Source organism: Oncorhynchus masou, unplaced genomic scaffold (genome assembly GCF_036934945.1).
Source record: "Oncorhynchus masou masou isolate Uvic2021 unplaced genomic scaffold, UVic_Omas_1.1 unplaced_scaffold_446, whole genome shotgun sequence".
Classification (NCBI taxonomy): domain Eukaryota; kingdom Metazoa; phylum Chordata; class Actinopteri; order Salmoniformes; family Salmonidae; genus Oncorhynchus; species Oncorhynchus masou.
The window spans coordinates 285,213-311,398 of NW_027010853.1; the positions used below are offsets into that span (position 1 = coordinate 285,213).

Genomic DNA, 26,186 nt, shown 5'->3' on the forward strand with positions numbered 1-26,186 from the left:
CCCCTGAACCCTAACCTCTACTCTGTCTAACCCCTGAACCCTAACCTCTACTCTGTCTATCCCCTGAACCCTAACCTCTACTCTGTCTAACCCCTGAACCCTAACCTCTACTCTACTCTGTCTATCCCCTGAACCCTAACCTCTACTCTGTCTAACCCCTGAACCCTAACCTCTACTCTACTCTGTCTATCCCTGAACCCTAACCTCTGTCTAACCCCTGAACCCTAACCTCTCCTCTGTCTATCCCCTGAACCCTAACCTCTACTCTGTCTAACCCCTGAACCCTAACCTCTACTCTGTCTAACCCCTGAACCCTAACCTCTACTCTACTCTGTCTAACCCCTGAACCCTAACCTCTACTCTGTCTAACCCCTGAACCCTAACCTCTACTCTGTCTAACCCCTGAACCCTAACCTCTACTCTGTCTAACCCCTGAACCCTAACCTCTACTCTGTCTAACCCCTGAACCCTAACCTCTCCTCTGTCTAACCCCTGAACCCTAACCTCTACTCTGTCTAAACCCTGAACCCTAACCTCTCCTCTGTCTAACCCCTGAACCCTAACCTCTACTCTGTCTAAACCCTGAACCCTAACCTCTACTCTGTCTAACCCCTGAACCCTAACCTCTACTCTGTCTAACCCCTGAACCCTAACCTCTACTCTGTCTAACCCCTGAACCCTAACCTCTACTCTGTCTAACCCCTGAACCCTAACCTCTACTCTGTCTAACCCTGAACCCTAACCTCTACTCTGTCTATCCCCTGAACCCTAACCTCTACTCTGTCTAACCCCTGAACCCTAACCTCTACTCTACTCTGTCTATCCCCTGAACCCTAACCTCTACTCTGTCTAACCCCTGAACCCTAACCTCTACTCTACTCTGTCTATCCCCTGAACCCTAACCTCTGTCTAACCCCTGAACCCTAACCTCTCCTCTGTCTATCCCCTGAACCCTAACCTCTACTCTGTCTAACCCCTGAACCCTAACCTCTACTCTGTCTAACCCCTGAACCCTAACCTCTACTCTACTCTGTCTAACCCCTGAACCCTAACCTCTACTCTGTCTAACCCCTGAACCCTAACCTCTACTCTGTCTAACCCCTGAACCCTAACCTCTACTCTACTGTCTAACCCCTGAACCCTAACCTCTACTCTGTCTAACCCCTGAACCCTAACCTCTCCTCTGTCTAACCCCTGAACCCTAACCTCTCCTCTGTCTAACCCCTGAACCCTAACCTCTACTCTGTCTAACCCCTGAACCCTAACCTCTACTCTGTCTAACCCCTGAACCCTAACCTCTCCTCTGTCTAACCCCTGAACCCTAACCTCTCCTCTGTCTAACCCCTGAACCCTAACCTCTACTCTGTCTAAACCCTGAACCCTAACCTCTACTCTGTCTAAACCCTGAACCCTAACCTCTACTCTGTCTAACCCCTGAACCCTAACCTCTACTCTGTCTAACCCCTGAACCCTAACCTCTACTCTACTCTGTCTATCCCCTGAACCCTAACCTCTACTCTGTCTAACCCCTGAACCCTAACCTCTACTCTACTCTGTCTATCCCCTGAACCCTAACCTCTGTCTAACCCCTGAACCCTAACCTCTCCTCTGTCTAACCCCTGAACCCTAACCTCTACTCTGTCTAACCCCTGAACCCTAACCTCTACTCTACTCTGTCTAACCCTGAACCCTAACCTCTACTCTGTCTAACCCCTGAACCCTAACCTCTACTCTGTCTAACCCCTGAACCCTAACCTCTCCTCTGTCTAACCCCTGAACCCTAACCTCTCCTCTGTCTAACCCCTGAACCCTAACCTCTACTCTGTCTAAACCCTGAACCCTAACCTCTACTCTGTCTAAACCCTGAACCCTAACCTCTACTCTGTCTAACCCTGAACCCTAACCTCTACTCTGTCTAACCCCTGAACCCTAACCTCTACTCTACTCTGTCTATCCCCTGAACCCTAACCTCTACTCTGTCTAACCCCTGAACCCTAACCTCTACTCTACTCTGTCTATCCCCTGAACCCTAACCTCTGTCTAACCCCTGAACCCTAACCTCTCCTCTGTCTAACCCCTGAACCCTAACCTCTACTCTGTCTAACCCCTGAACCCTAACCTCTACTCTACTCTGTCTAACCCCTGAACCCTAACCTCTACTCTCCTCTGTCTAACCCCTGAACCCTAACCTCTACTCTACTGTCTAACCCCTGAACCCTAACCTCTACTCTGTCTAACCCCTGAACCCTAACCTCTCCTCTGTCTAACCCCTGAACCCTAACCTCTACTCTGTCTAACCCCTGAACCCTAACCTCTACTCTGTCTAACCCCTGAACCCTAACCTCTACTCTGTCTATCCCCTGAACCCTAACCTCTACTCTGTCTAACCCCTGAACCCTAACCTCTACTCTACTCTGTCTATCCCCTGAACCCTAACCTCTACTCTGTCTAACCCCTGAACCCTAACCTCTACTCTACTCTGTCTATCCCCTGAACCCTAACCTCTGTCTAACCCCTGAACCCTAACCTCTCCTCTGTCTATCCCCTGAACCCTAACCTCTCCTCTGTCTATCCCCTGAACCCTAACCTCTCCTCTGTCTAACCCCTGAACCCTAACCTCTACTCTACTGTCTAACCCCTGAACCCTAACCTCTACTCTGTCTAACCCCTGAACCCTAACCTCTACTCTACTCTGTCTATCCCATCATGTGGATAAGAAGTTAAAGTACATCAGCTCAGAGTTGAAACCATTCAGATCCTGTGATCTGATAAATTCCCCTCAGCAAGTCAACCAGAATAATGATCTTAAAACAAAGGCGCTCTGGATAAGAGCGTCTGATAAATTCCCCTCAGCAAGTCAACCAGAATAATGATCTTAAACCGTAAAACAAAGGCGCTCTGGATAAGAGCGTCTGATAAATTCCCCTCAGCAAGTCAACCAGAACAATGATCTTAAACCGTAAAACAAAGGCGCTCTGGATAAGAGCGTCTGATAAATTCCCCTCAGCAAGTCAACCAGAATAATGATCTTAAACCGTAAAACAAAGGCACTCTGGATAAGAGCGTCTGATAAATTCCCCTCAGCAAGTCAACCAGAATAATGATCTTAAACCGTAAAACAAAGGCGCTCTGGATAAGAGCGTCTGATAAATTCCCCTCAGCAAGTCAACCAGAATAATGATCTTAAACCGTAAAACAAAGGCGCTCTGGATAAGAGCGTCTGCTAAATTCCCCTCAGCAAGTCAACCAGAATAATGATCTTAAACCGTAAAACAAAGGCGCTCTGGATAAGAGCGTCTGCTAAATTCCCCTCAGCAAGTCAACCAGAATAATGATCTTAAACCGTAAAACAAAGGCGCTCTGGATAAGAGCGTCTGATAAATTCCCTCAGCAAGTCAACCAGAATAATGATCTTAAACCGTAAAACAAAGGCGCTCTGGATAAGAGCGTCTGCTAAATTCCCCTCAGCAAGTCAACCAGAATAATGATCTTAAACCGTAAAACAAAGGCGCTCTGGATAAGAGCGTCTGCTAAATTCCCCTCAGCAAGTCAACCAGAATAATGATCTTAAACCGTAAAACAAAGGCGCTCTGGATAAGAGCGTCTGCTAAATTCCCCTCAGCAAGTCAACCAGAATAATGATCTTAAACCGTAAAACAAAGGCGCTCTGGATAAGAGCGTCTGATAAATTCCCCTCAGCAAGTCAACCAGAATAATGATCTTAAACCGTAAAACAAAGGCGCTCTGGATAAGAGCGTCTGCTAAATTCCCCTCAGCAAGTCAACCAGAATAATGATCTTAAACCGTAAAACAAAGGCGCTCTGGATAAGAGCGTCTGATAAATTCCCCTCAGCAAGTCAACCAGAATAATGATCTTAAAACAAAGGCCTTATTATTGGTGATGTGCACTTCGTCAACGACTAGAGCTTTGAGAACTACTCTTTTAAACGAATGATTCGTTTTACCGACTCCAGAGTCATGATTCGTTTTACCCGACTCCACAGTCATGATTCGTTTTACCCGACTCCACAGTCATGATTCGTTTTACCGACTCCAGAGTCATGATTCGTTTTACCGACTCCAGAGTCATGATTCGTTTTACCCGACTCCACAGTCATGATTCGTTTTACCGACTCCAGAGTCATGATTCGTTTTACCGACTCCAGAGTCATGATTCGTTTTTCCCGACTCCACAGTCATGATTCGTTTTACCGACTCCAGAGTCATGATTCATTTTTCCCGACTCCACAGAGGCACGATTCGTTTTTCCCGAGTGGCTCGTTCATTTTAGTCGTTTGTTTGACCTGACGGCAGCAAGGAATTCTTCAGCAGCAGGATTAATACGTCCTCCAGCTCAGAGACTCAGAGACTCCAGACTCCAGACTCAGAGACTCAGAGACTCCAGAGATTCAGACTCCAGAGACTCAGAGACTCCAGACTCAGAGACTCCAGAGATTCCAGAGGCTCCAGAGATTCAGACTCCAGAGACTCAGAGACTCCAGAGGCTCCAGAGATTCAGACTCCAGAGACTCAGAGACTCCAGAGGCTCCAGAGATTCAGACTCCAGAGACTCAGAGACTCAGAGACTCCAGAGATTCAGACTCCAAAGACTCAGAGACTCAGAGACTCCAGACTCCAGAGACTCCAGAGACTCCAGACTCAGAGACTCAGAGACTCAGAGACTCCAGAGATTCAGACTCAAGAGACTCAGAGACTCCAGACTCCAGACTCAGAGACTCAGAGACTCAGAGACTCCAGAGATTCAGACTCAAGAGACTCAGAGAATCCAGAGAATCCAGAGACTCAGAGACTCCAGAGACTCCAGAGACTCAGAGAATCCAGAGAATCCAGAGACTCAGAGACGTGCTCCGACCACCAACAGTCTGTCATGAGGGGAAATACATCCTGCTGCATAGAGAAGAAAAAGATGTTTACAACTGATCATTGATCGCATGGCGCAAAAAATGACAATTAATTGATTATTGAATGTTATGATGGACACAGCTTTTGTGTTGAACCAAAACATATCTGCTCGACACACTCAAACTCGAATCGTTTGTCTCCCGAGTGCAGCGGTGGTCTAAGGCACTGCATCTCAGTGCAAGAGGCATCACTACAGTCCCTGGTTCAATTCCGGCTGTATCACAGCCGGCCGTGATTGGGTGTGCCATAGGGCGGCGCACAATTGGCCCAGTATCGTCCGGGTTTGGCCGTGGTAGGTCGTCATTGTAAATAACTATTTGTTCATAACTGACTTGTTTAAATAAATAATAATTTAATACCGCAGTTCGCGAATGTCCTAATCACACGGCAGTCAAGCATTCCGCCAAGAGTCGTTCACAACGAGACTTCGTTTCAAAGGTATCAATAAATAATCGTATTTGTGTGCCTTGCAATCACAAACGCACAATGTTTGGAGCACATCTTGTGTGTGACCTCTCGGTCATAACAGCTCCTATGAGCCCCCTGTGTTGAACGAGAGGCTAGCAGAGTCATAATTCCGTCCAGGCTGTAGATTATCGTTCGCTGGCAGGAGGTCCTGCGTGCTCTGGGCACTACTGAAACAAATCAACCAACTGGGTCAAAAGATGTGTTCTTTTTGTCTGAGTTGAACAGATCCGAGTCAGCAGCTTCCATCACTTCTTAATGAAAGTTGGTCTATTGTTTCTCAGGACAAGTAATAACACCTAAACCCCTCCCTCTACGCCTAAACCCCTCCCTCTCCACCTAAACCCCTCCCTCTCCACCTAAACCCCTCCCTCTACACCTAAACCCCTCCCTCTACACCTAAACCCCTCCCTCTCCACCTAAACCCCTCCCTCTCCACCTAAACCCCTCCCTCTCCGCCTAAACCCCTCCCTCTACGCCTAAACCCCTCCCTCTACACCTAAACCCCTCCCTCTACACCTAAACCCCTCCCTCTACACCTAAACCCCTCCCTCTACACCTAAACCCTTCCCTCTCCACCTAAACCCTTCCCTCTCCACCTAAACCCCTCCCTCTACACCTAAACCCCTCCCTCTACACCTAAACCCCTCCCTCTACACCTAAACCCCTCCCTCTACACCTAAACCCTTCCCTCTCCACCTAAACCCTTCACTCTCCACCTAAACCCTTCCCTCTACACCTAAACCCTTCCCTCTACACCTAAACCCCTCCCTCTCCACCTAAACCCCTCCCTCTCCACCTAAACCCCTCCCTCTACACCTAAACCCCTCCCTCTACACCTAAACCCCTCCCTCTACACCTAAACCCCTCCCTCTCCACCTAAACCCCTCCCTCTACACCTAAACCCCTCCCTCTACACCTAAACCCCTCCCTCTACACCTAAACCCCTCCCACCCCTTCTAAACCTCTCCCACCCCTTCTAAACCCCTCCCTCTCAACGTAAACCCCTCCTACCCCTTCCACACCCCTCCCTCCCCGTCTAGGCCCCTCCCTCTCCTACCCCTTCCAAACCCCTCCCTCCCCGTCTAGGCCCCTCCCTCTCCTACCCCTTCCAAACCCCTCCCTCCCCGTCTAGGCCCCTCCCTCTCACCCAGGAGACGGTCTGTATGCATCGTACGATCTTCAGCAGCAATTTGCCGAAGCAGCCTGGTGGGAAGGCGGAAGCAGAGTGCTGTATGCAGAGACACAGCAGGTAGGCAGGGGCTAACTTGTGGTCGTCTCCGCCCGGCTCGATCAGAGACATGATCCTGCTCACCAGGGCGTCCTCGTGGGCCTGACGGAATTAAACGATTCAGGTCAGTTTGATTCATTTCAGTTAAAGTCAACTGAATAAACATTGGGGCAACTATTCCTGGACTTCCAAAGTGACATCACAGGATAAAAACATTAACTGATTCCTCTACAACAACATTTACCTGTTCAAAGTCGAGCTGTAGGCGTCTCTTCTGGTTCTGTCCCGCCAAGATGGTCGTTACGACGCCTGTCCCCCCCGCCACCCCGCCTTGGGGTTTCACCAGGTGTGGTTTGAAACTGCGCCTGGCGGGGGGGCCGGTTTGGGAGGACAACGCCCCCCTGTCCTTTAACAACGAGCCACATGTCTTACAGGTCCCCCCCTCCTCCGTCCCACCCTCCGTCTCCACCCCCCCTCCCCCAGCCTCGTACAGCTGCCCCAGGGTTCGGAGGCGTGCCAGCGTCTGGGCGGGGAGGGGTTTGGCACCCGTTGGGTCCTTATACAGGAAGATGTAGTGGGCTCCGAACGACAGAAGGTCGCCGTGGCGAAGCTGGGTGGATTGCTCGCACCGGGAGAAGTTGACCAGGACCGTCGCGTGGGGGATGGGCTCCACGGCAACGCAGGAGCGGTCGTCCCCGGTGACGGCGGCGGCGGCGGCTGCTGAGGGGTTGTTGTTGTTGTTGGGGGTGCTGCCATGGCGACGGGGGGCAGGGACCCGGTGGAGGCGACAGTGGAGTGGCAGGATGTCAGGAGAGGACAGGCAGATGTTTGGTCGGGCTGACGGGGTCTCCTGACCCACAGTGTGCTGCTCTCTGTTCAACAGGTACACCAGGCAGTCCTGGAATATATAGCACAATATATACACAGTGTGCTGCTCTCTGTTCAACAGGTACACCAGGCAGTCCTGGAATATATAGCACAATATATACACAGTGTGCTGCTCTCTGTTCAACAGGTACACCAGGCAGTCCTGGAATATATAGCACAATATATACACAGTGTGCTGCTCTCTGTTCAACAGGTACACCAGGCAGTCCTGGAATATATAGCACAATATATACACAGTGCGCTGCTCTATGTTCAACAGGTACACCAGGCAGTCCTGGAATATATAGCACAATATATACACAGTGTGCTGCTCTCTGTTCAACAGGTACACCAGGCAGTCCTGGAATATATAGCACAATATATACACAGTGCGCTGCTCTATGTTCAACAGGTACACCAGGCAGTCCTGGAATATATAGCACAATATATACACAGTGTGCTGCTCTCTGTTCAACAGGTACACCAGGCAGTCCTGGAATATATAGCACAATATATACACAGTGTGCTGCTCTCTGTTCAACAGGTACACCAGGCAGTCCTGGAATATATAGCACAATATATACACAGTGTGCTGCTCTCTGTTCAACAGGTACACCAGGCAGTCCTGGAATATATAGCACAATATATACACAGTGCGCTGCTCTATGTTCAACAGGTACACCAGGCAGTCCTGGAATATATAGCACAATATATACACAGTGTGCTGCTCTCTGTTCAACAGGTATATTACATATAATGTATATAACACAATATATATTAAATATACTGTATATAACACAATATATATTACATATACTGTATATAACACAATATATATTAAATATACTGTATATAACACAATATATATTAAATATACTGTATATAACACAATATATACACAGTGTGCTGCTCTGTGTTCAACAGGTACACCAGGCAGTCCTGGAATATATAGCACAATATATACACAGTGTGCTGCTCTCTGTTCAACAGGTATATTACATATACTGTATATAACACAATATATATTAAATATACTGTATATAACACAATATATATTACATATACTGTATATAACACAATATATATTATATACTGTATATAACACAATATATATATTACATATACTGAATATAACACAATATATATTATATACTGTATATAACACAATATATATCACATATACTGAATATAACACAATATATATTACATATACTGAATATAACACAATATATATTAAATATACTGTATATAACACAATATATATTACATATACTGTATATAACACAATATATATTAAATATACTGTATATAACACAATATATATTACATATACTGTATATAAACAGTATAAACTGGCTGTAGAAGGTCCACAGCCCCTTGAACACTTCCACATTCTGCCATGAAATGACATCTAAAAGGGTACTGCAGACCGACTCCACGACTTCAAAGTGAAAGAAAGTTCCCGAAGAGAAAACCAAACTGAAATATAAGTCAGGGTAGTTGGGCTGTATCACCGCCTGGTACCTGTCTGTATCATATATCCCAGCATGCATCAGTCAGGGTAGTGTAGTTGGGCTGTATCATATATCCCAGCATGCATCAGTCAGGGTAGTGTAGTTGGGCTGTATCACCGTCTGGTACGGCAACTGTCTGTCTGTCTGTATCATATATCCCAGCATGCATCAGTCAGGGTAGTGTCGTTGGGCTGTATCACCGCCTGGTACGGCAACTGTCTGTCTGTCTGTCTGTCTATCATATATCCCAGCATGCATCAGTCAGGTAGTGTAGTTGGGCTGTATCACCGCCTGGTACGGCAACTGTCTGTCTGTCTGTATCATATATCCCAGCATGCATCAGTCAGGGTAGTGTAGTTGGGCTGTATCACCGCCTGGTACGGCAACTGTCTGTCTGTCTGTATCATATGTCCCAGCATGCATCAGTCAGGGTAGTGTAGTTGGGCTGTATCACCGCCTGGTACGGCAACTGTCTGTCTGTATCATATATCCCAGCATGCATCAGTCAGGGTAGTGTAGTTGGGCTGTATCACCGCCTGGTATGGCAACCGCACCGCCCGCAACCACAGGGCTCTCCAGAGGGCGGTGCGGTCTGCCCAACGCATCATCAGGGGGCAAACTACCTGCCCTCCAGGACACCTACAACACCCGATGTCACAGGAAAGCCAAAAAAAGATAATCAAGGACATCAACCACCCGAGCCACAAAATGTTCACCCCTCTATCATCCAGAAGGCGAGGTCAGTACAGGTGCATCAAAGCTGGGACCGAGAGACTGAAAAACAGCTTCTATCTCAAGGCCATCAGACTGTTAAACAGCCATCACTAGCACATTAGAGACTGAAAAACAGCTTCTATCTCAAGGCCATCAGACTGTTAAACAGCCATCACTAGCACATTAGAGACTGAAAAACAGCTTCTATCTCAAGGCCATCAGACTGTTAAACAGCCATCACTAGCACATTAGAGGCTGCTGCCCTAAATACACAGACTTGAAATCACTGGCCACTTTAATAATAATGTTTATATATTTTGCATTACATTTATTTTCTGTAACTGGTCCTATTATATAGTATCTTAGTCTCTGCATTACTCAGTACATATGTATATTCTGTATCTGGTCCTATTATATAGTATCTTAGTCTCTGCATTACTCATTACATATGTGTATTCTGTATCTTGTCCTATTATATAGTATCTTAGTCTCTGCATTACTCATTACATATGTATATTCTGTATCTGGTCCTATTATATAGTATCTCTGACATCGCTCGTCCCAAATATTTATATATTCTAAATTCCATTCCTTTTAGTTTAGATTGGTGTGTATTGTTAGATATTACTTCACTGTTGGAGCTGGAGACACAAGAATTTCACTTCACCCGCAATGATATCTACTAAACACGGGTATGTGACGAATAACATGGGATTAGATTTTAGTACCTGTCTGTCTGTCTGTCTGTCTGTCTGTCTGTCTGTCTGTCTGTCTGTATCATATATCCCAGCATGCATCAGTCAGGTAGTGTAGTTGGTACCTGTCTGTCTGTATCATATATCCCAGCATGCATCAGTCCGGTAGTGTAGTTGGTACCGGTCTATCTGTATCATATATCCCAGCATGCATCAGTCAGGTAGTGTAGTTGGTACCTGTCTGTCTGTCTGTATCATATATCCCAGCATGCATCAGTCAGGTAGTGTAGTTGGTACCTGTCTGTATCATATATCCCAGCATGCATCAGTCAGGTAGTGTTGTTGGTACCTGTCTGTCTGTCTGTATCATATATCCCAGCATGCATCAGTCCGGTAGTGTAGTTGGTACCGGTCTATCTGTATCATATATCCCAGAATGCATCAGTCAGGTAGTAGAGTTGGTACCTGTCTGTCTGTATCATATATCCCAGCATGCATCAGTCCGTTAGTAGAGTTGGTACCTGTCTATCTGTATCATATATCCCAGCATGCATCAGTCCGGTAGTGTAGTTGGTACCGGTCTATCTATATCATATATCCCAGCATGCATCAGTCAGGTAGTAGAGTTGGTACCTGTCTGTCTGTATCATATATCCCAACATGCATCAGTCCGGTAGTGTAGTTGGTACCTGTCTATCTGTATCATATATCCCAGCATGCATCAGTCAGGTAGTGTAGTTGGTACCTGTCTGTCTGTCTGTCTGTCGGTCTGTCTGTCTCATATATCCCAGCATGCATCAGTCAGGTAGTGTAGTTGGTACCTGTCTGTTGTATCCCTGCAGCAGCAACAGGTGAGGGGATTGGTAGAGGGAATGTCTCACCCCTCCTCCCCCCACTCCTCCCCCTTCTCCCTCCTTCCTCCTGGTCGTGGCCCCCCCTGGACCCCCCCTCGTCCTCAGAGGTCCCGGCAGGGTGGAGTAGTAACGCCTCGGCTCGTCTGCACCCCCCAACTGATTAGTACAAGGGATACATCGGTTTCAATTAGTATAATAACATACATATACATATATACAAATGTAATAACATTTAACATCTAATAACATCTAAATCAGACACATTCCATAATTACATTCAATAATAATAACAATATATAACACAATATATATATATATATATATATATATATATATATATATATATATATATATATATATATATATATATATGCTTTGATTAATATAATAATATTTAAGCCCAGACACAGTCATTAATAGCACTAACTAACTAATAACTCCAGTGAATTAGTTGGAAAAGGTTTTAATAATTATAATGCATGTATTTACCATAATACAACCCAACATGTACAGCTCCTGGAATAGAGCCAGCTAGCTGGATAGTTATATCATATAACCCAACATGTACAGCTCCTGGAATAGAGCCAGCTAGCTGGATAGTTATATCATATAACCCAACATGTACAGCTCCTGGAATAGAGCCAGCTAGCTGGATAGTTATATCATATAACCCAACATGTACAGCTCCTGGAATAGAGCCAGCTAGCTGGATAGTTATATCATATAACCCAACATGTACAGCTCCTGGAATAGAGCCAGCTAGCTGGATAGTTATATCATATAACCCAACATGTACAGCTCCTGGAATAGAGCCAGCTAGCTGGATAGTTATATTATATAACCCAACATGTACAGCTCCTGGAATAGAGCCAGCTAGCTGGATAGTTATATTATACAACCCAACATGTACAGCTCCTGGAATAGAGCCAGCAAGCTGGATAGTTATATCATATAACAGTAGAATAGTATTTATACTATATAGTAGTAGTAGAATAGTAGTAATAGTTATAATAGTAGTAATATTTATAATAGTAGTAATAGTAGTAGCAGTTATGATAGTAGTAATAGTTATAATAGTTGTAATATTTATAATAGTAGTAATAGTAGTAGCAGTTATAATAGTAGTAATAGTTGTAATAGTAGTAATAGTTGTAATAGTAGTAATAGTTATACCAGTAGTAATAGTTGTAATAGTAGTAATAGTTATAATAGTAGTAATAGTTATAATAGTAGTATAAATAAAAATAAATATATCCCATTTAGCAGACGCTTTTGTCCAAAGCGACTTACAAGTCGGCTGGGGCCACTACTTTTACATATGGGTGGCCCTAGCGGGCATATGGGTGGCCCTACTACCTAGTAATAGTTGTAATAGTAGTAATAGTTATAATAGTAGTAATAGTTATAATAGTAATAGTAATAATAGTTATAATAGTTATAGTAGTAGTAATAGTTATAATAGTAGTAATAGTAGTAATCGTAGTAATAGTTATAATAGTAATAATAGTAGTAATAGTAGTAATAGTTGTAATAGTAGTAATAGTTGTAATAGTTGTAATAGTTATAATAGTAGTAGTAGTTATAATAGTTATAATAGTTATAATAGTTGTAATAGTTATAATAGTAGTAATAGTTATAATAGTAGTAATAGTTATAATAGTTATAATCGTAGTAATAGTTATAATAGTAGTAATAGTAGTAATAGTAGTAATAGTTGTAATAGTAGTAATAGTTGTAATAGTTATAATAGTAGTAGTAGTTATAATAGTTATAATAGTTATAATAGTAGTAATAGTTATAATAGTAGTAATAGTTATAATAGTAGTAATAGTTATAATAGTAGTAATAGTAGTAACAGTTATAATAGTAGTAATAGTAGTAGTAGTTATAATAGTTGTAATAGTAGTAATAGTAGTAATAGTTATAATAGTAGTAATAGTTATAATAGTAGTAATAGTTATAATAGTAGTAATAGTTATAATAGTAGTAATAGTTATAATAGTAGTAATAGTAGTAGTAGTTATAATAGTTGTAATAGTAGTAATAGTAGTAATAGTTATAATAGTAGTAATAGTTATAATAGTAGTAATAGTTATAATAGTAGTAATAGTTATAATAGTAGTAATAGTAGTAATAGTTATAATAGTAGTAATAGTAGTAGTAGTTATAATAGTTGTAATAGTAGTAATAGTAGTAATAGTTATAATAGTAGTAATAGTTATAATAGTAGTAATAGTTGTAATAGTTATAATAGTAGTAATAGTTATAATAGTAGTAATAGTTGTAATAGTAGTAATAGTTATAATAGTAGTAGTAGTTATAATAGTAATAGTAGTAATAGTTATAATAGTAGTAGTAGTTATAATAGTAATAGTAGTAATAGTTATAATAGTTATAATAGTAGTAATAGTTATAATAGTAGTAATAGTTATAATAGTAGTAATAGTTGTAATAGTAGTAATAGTTGTAATAGTAGTAATAGTTATAATAGTAGTAATAGTTGTAATAGTAGTAATAGTTATAATAGTAGTAGTAGTTATAATAGTAATAGTAGTAATAGTTATAATAGTAGTAGTAGTTATAATAGTAATAGTAGTAATAGTTATAATAGTTATAATAGTAGTAATAGTTATAATAGTAGTAATAGTTATACCAGTAGTAATAGTTGTAATAGTTATAATAGTAGTAATAGTTGTAATAGTAGTAATAGTAGTAATCATAGTAATAGTTATAATAGTAGTAATAGTAGTAATAGTAGTAATAGTTATAATAGTTGTAATAGTTATAATAGTAGTAATAGTTATAATAGTAGTAACAGTTATAATAGTAGTAATAGTTATAATAGTTGTAATAGTTATAATAGTAGTAGCAGTTACAATAGTAGTAATAGTTATAATAGTAGTAATAGTTATAATAGTAGTAATAGTAGTAATAGTTGTAATAGTAGTAATAGTTATAATAGTAGTAATAGTTATAATAGTAATAGTAGTAATAGTTATAATAGTTATAGTAGTAGTAATAGTTATAATAGTAGTAATAGTAGTAATCGTAGTAATAGTAGTAATAGTAGTAATAGTAGTAATAGTAGTAATAGTTATAATAGTAGTAATAGTTATAATAGTAGTAATAGTTATAATAGTAGTAATAGTTGTAATAGTAGTAATAGTTATAATAGTAGTAATAGTAGTAATAGTAGTAATAGTTATAATAGTTGTAATAGTTATAATAGTAGTAATAGTTATAATAGTAGTAACAGTTATAATAGTAGTAATAGTTATAATAGTTGTAATAGTTATAATAGTAGTAGCAGTTACAATAGTAGTAATAGTTATAATAGTAGTAATAGTTATAATAGTAGTAATAGTAGTAATAGTTGTAATAGTAGTAATAGTTATAATAGTAGTAATAGTTATAATAGTAATAGTAGTAATAGTTATAATAGTTATAGTAGTAGTAATAGTTATAATAGTAGTAATAGTAGTAATCGTAGTAATAGTAGTAATAGTAGTAATAGTAGTAATAGTAGTAATAGTAGTAATAGTTATAATAGTAGTAATAGTTATAATAGTAGTAATAGTTATAATAGTAGTAATAGTTGTAATAGTAGTAATAGTTATAATAGTAGTAATAGTTGTAATAGTAGTAATAGTTATAATAGTAGTAATAGTTGTAATAGTAGTAATAGTTATAATAGTAATAGTAGTAATAGTTATAATAGTTATAGTAGTAGTAATAGTTATAATAGTAGTAATAGTTATACCAGTAGTAATAGTTGTAATAGTTATAATAGTAGTAATAGTTGTAATAGTAGTAATAGTTATAATAGTAATAGTAGTAATAGTTATAATAGTTATAGTAGTAGTAATAGTTATAATAGTAGTAATAGTAGTAATCGTAGTAATAGTTATAATAGTAGTAATAGTAGTAATAGTAGTAATAGTTATAATAGTAGTAATAGTAGTAATAGTAGTAATAGTTATAATAGTTATAATAGTTGTAATAGTTATAATAGTAGTAATAGTTGTAATAGTTATAATAGTATGTAAAAAGTAGTGGCCCCAGCCGACTTGTAAGTCGCTTTGGACAAAAGTGTCGGCTAAATGGGATATATTATATATTATAGTAGTAATAGTTGTAATAGTAGTAATAGTTATAATAGTAGTAATAGTTATAATAGTAGTAATAGTTGTAATAGTAGTTATAGTTATAATAGTAGTAATAGTAGTAATAGTAGTAGTAGTTATAATAGTAGTAATAGTAGTAATAGTTATAATAATAGTAATAGTTATAATAGTAGTAATAGTTTTAATAGTAGCAATAGTAGTAATAGTTATAATGGTTATAATAGTAGTAATAGTTATAATAGTTGTGTACCTGGTTGAGACTGGTCTAATTAGTAGTAATTGTTATAATAGTAGTAATAGTTATAATAGTAGTAATAGTTATAATAGTAGTAATAGTTATAATAGTAGTAATAGTAGTAATAGTTATACGAGTAGTAATAGTTGTAATAGTAGTAATAGTAGTAATAGTTATAATAGTAGTAATAGTAGTAATAGTTATAATAGTAGTAATAGTTATAATAGTAGTAATATTTATAATAGTAGTAATAGTAGTAATAGTTATACTAGTAGTAATAGTTATAATAGTAGTAATAGTAGTAATAGTTATACGAGTAGTAATAGTTGTAATAGTAGTAATAGTAGTAATAGTTATAATAGTAGTAATAGTTATAATAGTAGTAATAGTAGTAATAGTTATAATAGTAGTAATATTTATAATAGTAGTAATAGTTATACTAGTAGTAATAGTTATAATAGTAGTAATAGTAGTAATAGTTATACGAGTAGTAATATTTATAATAGTAGTAATAGTAGTAATAGTTATAATAGTAGTAATAGTTATAATAGTAGTAATAGTTATAATAGTTATAATAGTTATAATAGTTGTAATAGTTGTAATAGTAGTAATAGTTATAATAGTTATAATAGTAGTAGTAGTAATAGTTATAATAGTTATAATAGTAGTAATAGTAGTAGTAATAGTTATAATAGTAGTTATAGTAGTAATTGTAGTAATAGTTATAATAGTAGTAATAGTTATAATAGTTATAATAGTAGTAATAGTAGTAATAGTTATAGTAGTAGTAATAGTTATAATAGTAGTAATAGTTATAATAGTAGTAATAGTTATAATAGTAGTAGTAGTAGTAATATTTATAATAGTAGTAATAGTAGTAATAGTTGTAATAGTTATAATAGTAGTAATAGTTGTAATAGTAGTAATAGTAGTAATAGTTATAATAGTAGTAATAGTTATACCAGTAGTAATAGTTGTAATAGTTATAATAGTAGTAATAGTTATAATAGTAGTAGTAGTAGTAATATTTATAATAGTAGTAATAGTAGTAATAGTTGTAATAGTTATAATAGTAGTAATAGTTATAATAGTAGTAGTAGTTATAATAGTTGTAATAGTTATAATAGTAGTAATAGTTATAATAGTAGTAATAGTTATAATAGTAGTAGTAGTAGTAATAGTTATAATAGTAGTAATAGTAGTAATAGTTATAATAGTAGTAATAGTAGTAATAGTTATAATAGTAGTAATAGTTATAATAGTAGTAATAGTTGTAATAGTAGTAATAGTAGTAATAGTTATAATAGTAGTAATAGTTATAATAGTAGTAATAGTAGTAGTAGTAGTAATAGTTATAATAGTAGTTATAGTAGTAATCGTAGTAATAGTTATAATAGTAGTAATAGTTATAATAGTAGTAATAGTAGTAATAGTTATAATAGTAGTAATAGTTATAATAGTAGTAATAGTAGTAATAGTAGTAATAGTAGTAATAGTTATAATAGTAGTAATAGTTATAATAGTAGTAATAGTTATAATAGTAGTAATAGTTGTAATAGTTGTAATAGTTGTAATAGTAGTAATAGTTATAATAGTAGTAGTAGTAGTAATATTTATAATAGTAGTAATAGTTGTAATAGTAGTAATAGTTGTAATAGTAGTAATAGTTATAATAGTAGTAATAGTTGTAATAGTAGTAATAGTTATAATAGTAGTAATAGTTGTAATAGTAGTAATAGTTATAATAGTAGTAATAGTTGTAATAGTAGTAATAGTAGTAATAGTTATAATAGTAGTAATAGTTATACCAGTAGTAATAGTTGTAATAGTTATAATAGTAGTAATAGTTATAATAGTAGTAGTAGTAGTAATATTTATAATAGTAGTAATAGTAGTAATAGTTGTAATAGTTGTAATAGTTATAATAGTAGTAATAGTAGTAATAGTAGTAATAGTTATAATAGTTGTAATAGTTATAATAGTAGTAATAGTTATAATAGTAGTAACAGTTATAATAGTAGTAATAGTTATAATAGTTGTAATAGTTATAATAGTAGTAGCAGTTACAATAGTAGTAATAGTTATAATAGTAGTAATAGTTATAATAGTAGTAATAGTAGTAATAGTTGTAATAGTAGTAATAGTTATAATAGTAGTAATAGTTATAATAGTAATAGTAGTAATAGTTATAATAGTTATAGTAGTAGTAATAGTTATAATAGTAGTAATAGTTATAATAGTAGTAATAGTAGTAATAGTTATAATAGTAGTAATAGTTATAATAGTAGTAATAGTTATAATAGTAGTAATAGTTATAATAGTAGTAATAGTTGTAATAGTAGTAATAGTTATAATAGTAGTAATAGTAGTAATAGTAGTAATAGTTATAATAGTTGTAATAGTTATAATAGTAGTAATAGTTATAATAGTAGTAACAGTTATAATAGTAGTAATAGTTATAATAGTTGTAATAGTTATAATAGTAGTAGCAGTTACAATAGTAGTAATAGTTATAATAGTAGTAATAGTTATAATAGTAGTAATAGTAGTAATAGTTGTAATAGTAGTAATAGTTATAATAGTAGTAATAGTTATAATAGTAATAGTAGTAATAGTTATAATAGTTATAGTAGTAGTAATAGTTATAATAGTAGTAATAGTAGTAATCGTAGTAATCGTAGTAATAGTAGTAATAGTAGTAATAGTAGTAATAGTAGTAATAGTTATAATAGTAGTAATAGTTATAATAGTAGTAATAGTTATAATAGTAGTAATAGTTGTAATAGTAGTAATAGTTATAATAGTAGTAATAGTTGTAATAGTAGTAATAGTTATAATAGTAGTAATAGTTGTAATAGTAGTAATAGTTATAATAGTAATAGTAGTAATAGTTATAATAGTTATAGTAGTAGTAATAGTTATAATAGTAGTAATAGTTATACCAGTAGTAATAGTTGTAATAGTTATAATAGTAGTAATAGTTGTAATAGTAGTAATAGTTATAATAGTAATAGTAGTAATAGTTATAATAGTTATAGTAGTAGTAATAGTTATAATAGTAGTAATAGTAGTAATCGTAGTAATAGTTATAATAGTAGTAATAGTAGTAATAGTAGTAATAGTTATAATAGTAGTAATAGTAGTAATAGTAGTAATAGTTATAATAGTTATAATAGTTGTAATAGTTATAATAGTAGTAATAGTTGTAATAGTTATAATAGTATGTAAAAAGTATAGCCGACTTGTAAGTCGCTTTGGACAAAAGTGTCGGCTAAATGGGATATATTATATATTATAGTAGTAATAGTTGTAATAGTAGTAATAGTTATAATAGTAGTAATAGTTATAATAGTAGTAATAGTTGTAATAGTAGTTATAGTTATAATAGTAGTAATAGTAGTAATAGTAGTAGTAGTTATAATAGTAGTAATAGTAGTAATAGTTATAATAATAGTAATAGTTATAATAGTAGTAATAGTTTTAATAGTAGCAATAGTAGTAATAGTTATAATGGTTATAATAGTAGTAATAGTTATAATAGTTGTGTACCTGGTTGAGACTGGTCTAATTAGTAGTAATTGTTATAATAGTAGTAATAGTTATAATAGTAGTAATAGTTATAATAGTAGTAATAGTTATAATAGTAGTAATAGTAGTAATAGTTATACGAGTAGTAATAGTTGTAATAGTAGTAATAGTAGTAATAGTTATAATAGTAGTAATAGTAGTAATAGTTATAATAGTAGTAATAGTTATAATAGTAGTAATATTTATAATAGTAGTAATAGTAGTAATAGTTATACTAGTAGTAATAGTTATAATAGTAGTAATAGTAGTAATAGTTATATAGTAGTAATAGTTGTAATAGTAGTAATAGTAGTAATAGTTATAATAGTAGTAATAGTTATAATAGTAGTAATAGTAGTAATAGTTATAATAGTAGTAATATTTATAATAGTAGTAATAGTTATACTAGTAGTAATAGTTATAATAGTAGTAATAGTAGTAATAGTTATACGAGTAGTAATATTTATAATAGTAGTAATAGTAGTAATAGTTATAATAGTAGTAATAGTTATAATAGTAGTAATAGTTATAATAGTTATAATAGTTGTAATAGTTGTAATAGTAGTAATAGTTATAATAGTTATAATAGTAGTAGTAGTAATAGTTATAATAGTTATAATAGTAGTAATAGTAGTAGTAATAGTTATAATAGTAGTTATAGTAGTAATTGTAGTAATAGTTATAATAGTAGTAATAGTTATAATAGTTATAATAGTAGTAATAGTAGTAATAGTTATAGTAGTAGTAATAGTTATAATAGTAGTAATAGTTATAATAGTAGTAATAGTTATAATAGTAGTAGTAGTAGTAATATTTATAATAGTAGTAATAGTAGTAATAGTTGTAATAGTTATAATAGTAGTAATAGTTGTAATAGTAGTAATAGTAGTAATAGTTATAATAGTAGTAATAGTTATACCAGTAGTAATAGTTGTAATAGTTATAATAGTAGTAATAGTTATAATAGTAGTAGTAGTAGTAATATTTATAATAGTAGTAATAGTAGTAATAGTTGTAATAGTTATAATAGTAGTAATAGTTATAATAGTAGTAGTAGTTATAATAGTTGTAATAGTTATAATAGTAGTAATAGTTATAATAGTAGTAATAGTTATAATAGTAGTAGTAGTAGTAATAGTTATAATAGTAGTAATAGTAGTAATAGTTATAATAGTAGTAATAGTAGTAATAGTTATAATAGTAGTAATAGTTATAATAGTAGTAATAGTTGTAATAGTAGTAATAGTAGTAATAGTTATAATAGTAGTAATAGTTATAATAGTAGTAATAGTAGTAGTAGTAGTAATAGTTATAATAGTAGTTATAGTAGTAATCGTAGTAATAGTTATAATAGTAGTAATAGTTATAATAGTAGTAATAGTAGTAATAGTTATAATAGTAGTAATAGTTATAATAGTAGTAATAGTAGTAATAGTAGTAATAGTAGTAATAGTTATAATAGTAGTAATAGTTATAATAGTAGTAATAGTTATAATAGTAGTAATAGTTATAATAGTAGTAATAGTTGTAATAGTTGTAATAGTTGTAATAGTAGTAATAGTTATAATAGTAGTAGTAGTAGTAATATTTATAATAGTAGTAATAGTTGTAATAGTAGTAATAGTTGTAATAGTAGTAATAGTTATAATAGTAGTAATAGTTGTAATAGTAGTAATAGTTATAATAGTAGTAATAGTTGTAATAGTAGTAATAGTTATAATAGTAGTAATAGTTGTAATAGTAGTAATAGTAGTAATAGTTATAATAGTAGTAATAGTTATACCAGTAGTAATAGTTGTAATAGTTATAATAGTAGTAATAGTTATAATAGTAGTAGTAGTAGTAATATTTATAATAGTAGTAATAGTAGTAATAGTTGTAATAGTTATAATAGTAGTAATAGTTATAATAGTAGTAATAGTTATAATAGTAGTAGTAGTTATAATAGTTGTAATAGTTATAATAGTAGTAATAGTTATAATAGTAGTAATAGTTATAATAGTAGTAGTAGTAGTAATAGTTATAATAGTAGTAATAGTTATAATAGTAGTAATAGTAGTAATAGTTATAATAGTAGTAATAGTTATAATAGTAGTAATAGTTGTAATAGTAGTAATAGTAGTAATAGTTATAATAGTAGTAATAGTTGTAATAGTTATAATAGTAGTAATAGTTGTAATAGTAGTAATAGTAGTAGTTATAATAGTAGTAATAGTTCTAATAGTAGTAATAGTTATAATTGTAGTAATAGTTATAATAGTAGCAATAGTAGTAATAGTTATAATAGTAGTAATAGTTGTGATAGTTATAATAGTTGTAATAGTTGTACTAGTTATAATAGTAGTAATAGTTGTAATAGTAGTAATAGTAGTAGTAGTTATAATAGTAGTAATAGTTATAATAGTAGTAATAGTTATAATAGTAGTAATAGTTATAATAGTAGTAATAGTAGTAATAGTAGTAATAGTTGTAATAGTAGTAATAGTTATAATAGTTATAATAGTTGTAATAGTAGTAATAGTTATACCAGTAGTAATAGTTGTAATAGTTATAATAGTAGTAATAGTTGTAATAGTAGTAATAGTTATAATAGTAGTAATAGTTATAATAGTAGTAATAGTTATAATAGTTGTAATAGTTATAATAGTAGTAATAGTTATAATAGTAGTAATAGTAGTAATAGTTATAATAGTAGTAATAGTTATAATAGTAGTAATAGTTATAATAGTAGTAATAATAGTAATAGTAGTAATAGTTATAATAGTAGTAATAGTTATAATAGTAGTAATAGTAGTAATAGTTATAATAGTAGTAATAGTAGTAATAGTTATAATAGTAGTAATAGTTATACCAGTAGTAATAGTTGTAATAGTTATAATAGTAGTAATAGTTATAATAGTAGTAATAGTTATAATAGTAGTAATAGTTATAATAGTTGTAATAGTTATAATAGTTGTAATAGTTATAATAGTAGTAATAGTTATAATAGTAGTAATAGTAGTAATAGTTATAATAGTAGTAATAGTAGTAATAGTTATAATAGTAGTAATAGTTATAATAGTAGTAATAATAGTAATAGTAGTAATAGTTATAATAGTAGTAATAGTTATAATAGTAGTAATAGTAGTAATAGTTATAATAGTAGTAATAGTTATAATAGTAGTAATAGTTATAATAGTAGTAATAGTTGTAATAGTTATAATAGTAGTAATAGTTATAATAGTAGTAATAGTTATAATAGTAGTAATAGTTATAATAGTAGTAATAGTTATAATAGTAGTAATAGTTATAATAGTCATAATAGTAGTAATAGTTATAATAGTAGTAATAGTTATAATAGTAGTAATAGTTATAATAGTTATAATAGTAGTAGTAATAGTTATAATAGTAGTAGTAATAGTAGTAATAGTTATAATAGTAGTAGTAATAGTTATAATAGCAGTAATAGTTATAATAGTAGTAATAGTTGTAATAGTTATAATAGTAGTAATAGTTATAATAGTAGTAATAGTTATAATAGTTATAATAGTAGTAGTAATAGTTATAATAGTAGTAGTAATAGTAGTAATAGTTATAATAGTAGTAGTAATAGTTATAATAGCAGTAATAGTTATAATAGTAGTAATAGTTGTAATAGTTATAATAGTAGTAATAGTTGTAATAGTAGTAATAGTTATAATAGTAGTAGTAGTTATAATAGTTATAATAGTTATAATAGTAGTAATAGTTATAATAGTAGTAATAGTTGTAATAGTAGTAATAGTTATAATAGTAGTAATAGTTATAATAGTAGTAATAGTTATAATAGTAGTAATAGTTATAATAGTAGTAATAGTTATAATAGTAGTAATAGTAGTAATAGTTATAATAGTAGTAATAGTTATAATAGTAGTAATAGTTATAATAGTTATAATAGTAGTAGTAATAGTTATAATAGTAGTAGTAATAGTAGTAATAGTTATAATAGTAGTAGTAATAGTTATAATAGCAGTAATAGTTATAATAGTAGTAATAGTTGTAATAGTTATAATAGTAGTAATAGTTGTAATAGTAGTAATAGTTATAATAGTAGTAGTAGTTATAATAGTTATAATAGTTATAATAGTAGTAATAGTTATAATAGTAGTAATAGTTGTAATAGTAGTAATAGTTATAATAGTAGTAATAGTTATAATAGTAGTAATAGTTATAATAGTAGTAATAGTTATAATAGCAGTAATAGTTATAATAGCAGTAATAGTTATAATAGTTGTAATAGTTATAATAGTAGTAGCAGTTATAATAGTAGTAATAGTTATAATAGTAGTAGTAGTTGTAATAGTTGTAATAGTTATAATAGTAGTAGTAGTTATAATAGTAGTGTACCTGGTTGAGACTGGTCTCACTGAGGGAGCGGCAGAAGGTGGTCCCAGGTCGAGGTAGTGTCAGAGTTCCTTTAGTTCTGTTCCTCTGTAGCTTCCTAGCCTGGGCGTTGATATCTAGAGAGAAGAGGAGAGGGTAAGTGTCATAAAGAAGAGTAGGAGAGCTGTGGCTCCCCAAAACAAAGACCAGGAAAAAGCTGAATCAGGTGAATCAGGTGTAACAAACAGACTAGAAGAATCAGATAAATCTGAGGAATCATGCGATTCGAGCGAAGTGAGTGAGAACATGGACATGCGTCAACATCCACACAGAGACAAGACCCACAGCAACCACATAACACAGAGACAAGACCCATAGCAACCACATAACACAGAAACAAGAGACACAGCAACCACATAACACAGAGACAAGACCCACAGCAACCACATAACACAGAGACAAGACCCACAGCAACATCATAACACAGAGACAAGACCCACAGCAACCACATAACACAGAGACAAGACCCACAGCAACCACATAACACGGAGACAAGACCCATAGCAACCACATAACACAGAGACAAGACCCATAGCAACCACATAACACAGAGACAAGAGACACAGCAACCACATAACACAGAGACAAGACCCACAGCAACCACATAACACAGATACAAGACCCACAGCAACCACATAACACAGAGACAAGACCCACAGCAACCACATAACACGGAGACAAGACCCACAGCAACCACATAACACAGAGACAAGACCCATAGCAACCACAACACACGGAGATAACACTCATAGCAACCACATAACACAGAGACAAGACCCACAAAAACCACATACCACAGAGACAAGACCCACAGCAACCACATAACAGAGACAAGACCCAGAGCAACCACATAACACGGAGACAAGACCCACAGCAACCACATAATACAGAGACAAGACCAACAACAACCACATAACACAGAGACAACACCCATAGCAACCACATAACATTGAGACAACACCCATAGCAACCACATAACATTGAGACAACACCCATAGCAACCACATAACACAGAGACAAGACCCACAGCAACCACATAACACAGAGACAACACCCATAGCAACCACATAACCCAGAGACAAGACCCATAGCAACCACATAACACGGAGACAACACCCATATCAACCACATAACACAGAGACAACACCCATAGCAACCACATAACACAGAGACAAGACCCATAGCAACCACATAACACAGAGACAAGACCCACAAAAACCACATACCACAGAGACAAGACCCACAGCAACCACATAACAGAGACAAGACCCACAGCAACCACATAACACGGAGACAAGACCCACAGCAACCACATAATACAGAGACAAGACCAACAACAACCACATAACACAGAGACAACACCCATAGCAACCACATAACATTGAGACAACACCCATAGCAACCACATAACATTGAGACAACACCCATAGCAACCACATAACACAGAGACAACACCCATAGCAACCACATAACCCAGAGACAAGACCCATAGCAACCACATAACACGGAGACAACACCCATATCAACCACATAACCCAGAGACAAGACCCATAGCAACCACATAACACAGAGACAAGACCCATAGCAACCACATAACACAGAGACAACACCCATAGCAACCACATAACACAGAGACAAGACCCACAGCAACCACATAACACCGAGACAACACCCATAGCAACCACATAACACGGAGACAAGAACCACAGCAACCACATAACACAGAGACAAGACCCTTAGCAACCACATAACACAGATAAAAGGACCATAGCAACCACATAACACAGAGACAACACCCATAGCAACCACATAACACAGAGACAAGACCCACAGCAACCACATAACACAGAGACAAGACCCATAGCAACCACATAACACAGAGACAACATACATAGCAACCACATAACACGGAGACAACACCCATAGCAACCATATAACACAGAGACAAGACCCACAGCAACCACATAACACAGAGACAAGACCCACAGCAACCACATAACACAGAGACAAGACCCACAGAAACCACATAACAGAGACAAGACCCACAGCAACCACATAACAGAGACAAGACCCATAGCAACCACATAACACGGAGACAAGACCCACAGCAACCACATAACACAGAGACAAGACCCACAGCAACCACATAACACAGAGACAAGACCCACAGCAACCACATAACACAGAGACAAGACCCACAGCAACCACATAACACAGAGACAAGACCCACAGCAATCACATAACAGAGACAAGACCCATAGCAACCACATAACACAGAGACAAGACCCACAGAAACCACATAACAGAGACAAGACCCACAGCAACCACATAACAGAGACAAGACCCATAGCAACCACATAACACGGAGACAAGACCCACAGCAACCACATAACACAGAGACAAGACCCACAGCAACCACATAACACAGAGACAAGACCCACAGCAACCACATAACACAGAGACAAGACCCACAGCAACCACATAACACAGAGACAAGACCCACAGCAATCACATAACAGAGACAAGACCCATAGCAACCACATAACACGGAGACAAGACCCACAGCAACCACATAACACAGAGACAAGACCCACAG

General features: G+C 34.8%; 1 protein-coding gene across 4 annotated transcripts in view; it reads right to left on the reverse strand.

Moving 5' to 3' along the window:
• The window catches only part of radil (Ras association and DIL domains), a 109,157-nt gene that overhangs the window by 58,490 nt on the left and 24,481 nt on the right, over window positions 1–26,186 (reverse strand). For all 4 annotated transcript variants that reach the window (XM_064961833.1, XM_064961832.1, XM_064961835.1 and 1 more), the window contains exons 5-8: window positions 23,555–23,667; window positions 11,231–11,419; window positions 6,864–7,517; window positions 6,539–6,721 (exon numbers count right to left, since the gene is read on the reverse strand). In XM_064961833.1, coding sequence (XP_064817905.1) covers window positions 6,539–6,721; window positions 6,864–7,517; window positions 11,231–11,419; window positions 23,555–23,667 — 1,139 coding nt within the window. The remainder of the gene's footprint in view (window positions 1–6,538; window positions 6,722–6,863; window positions 7,518–11,230; window positions 11,420–23,554; window positions 23,668–26,186) is intronic.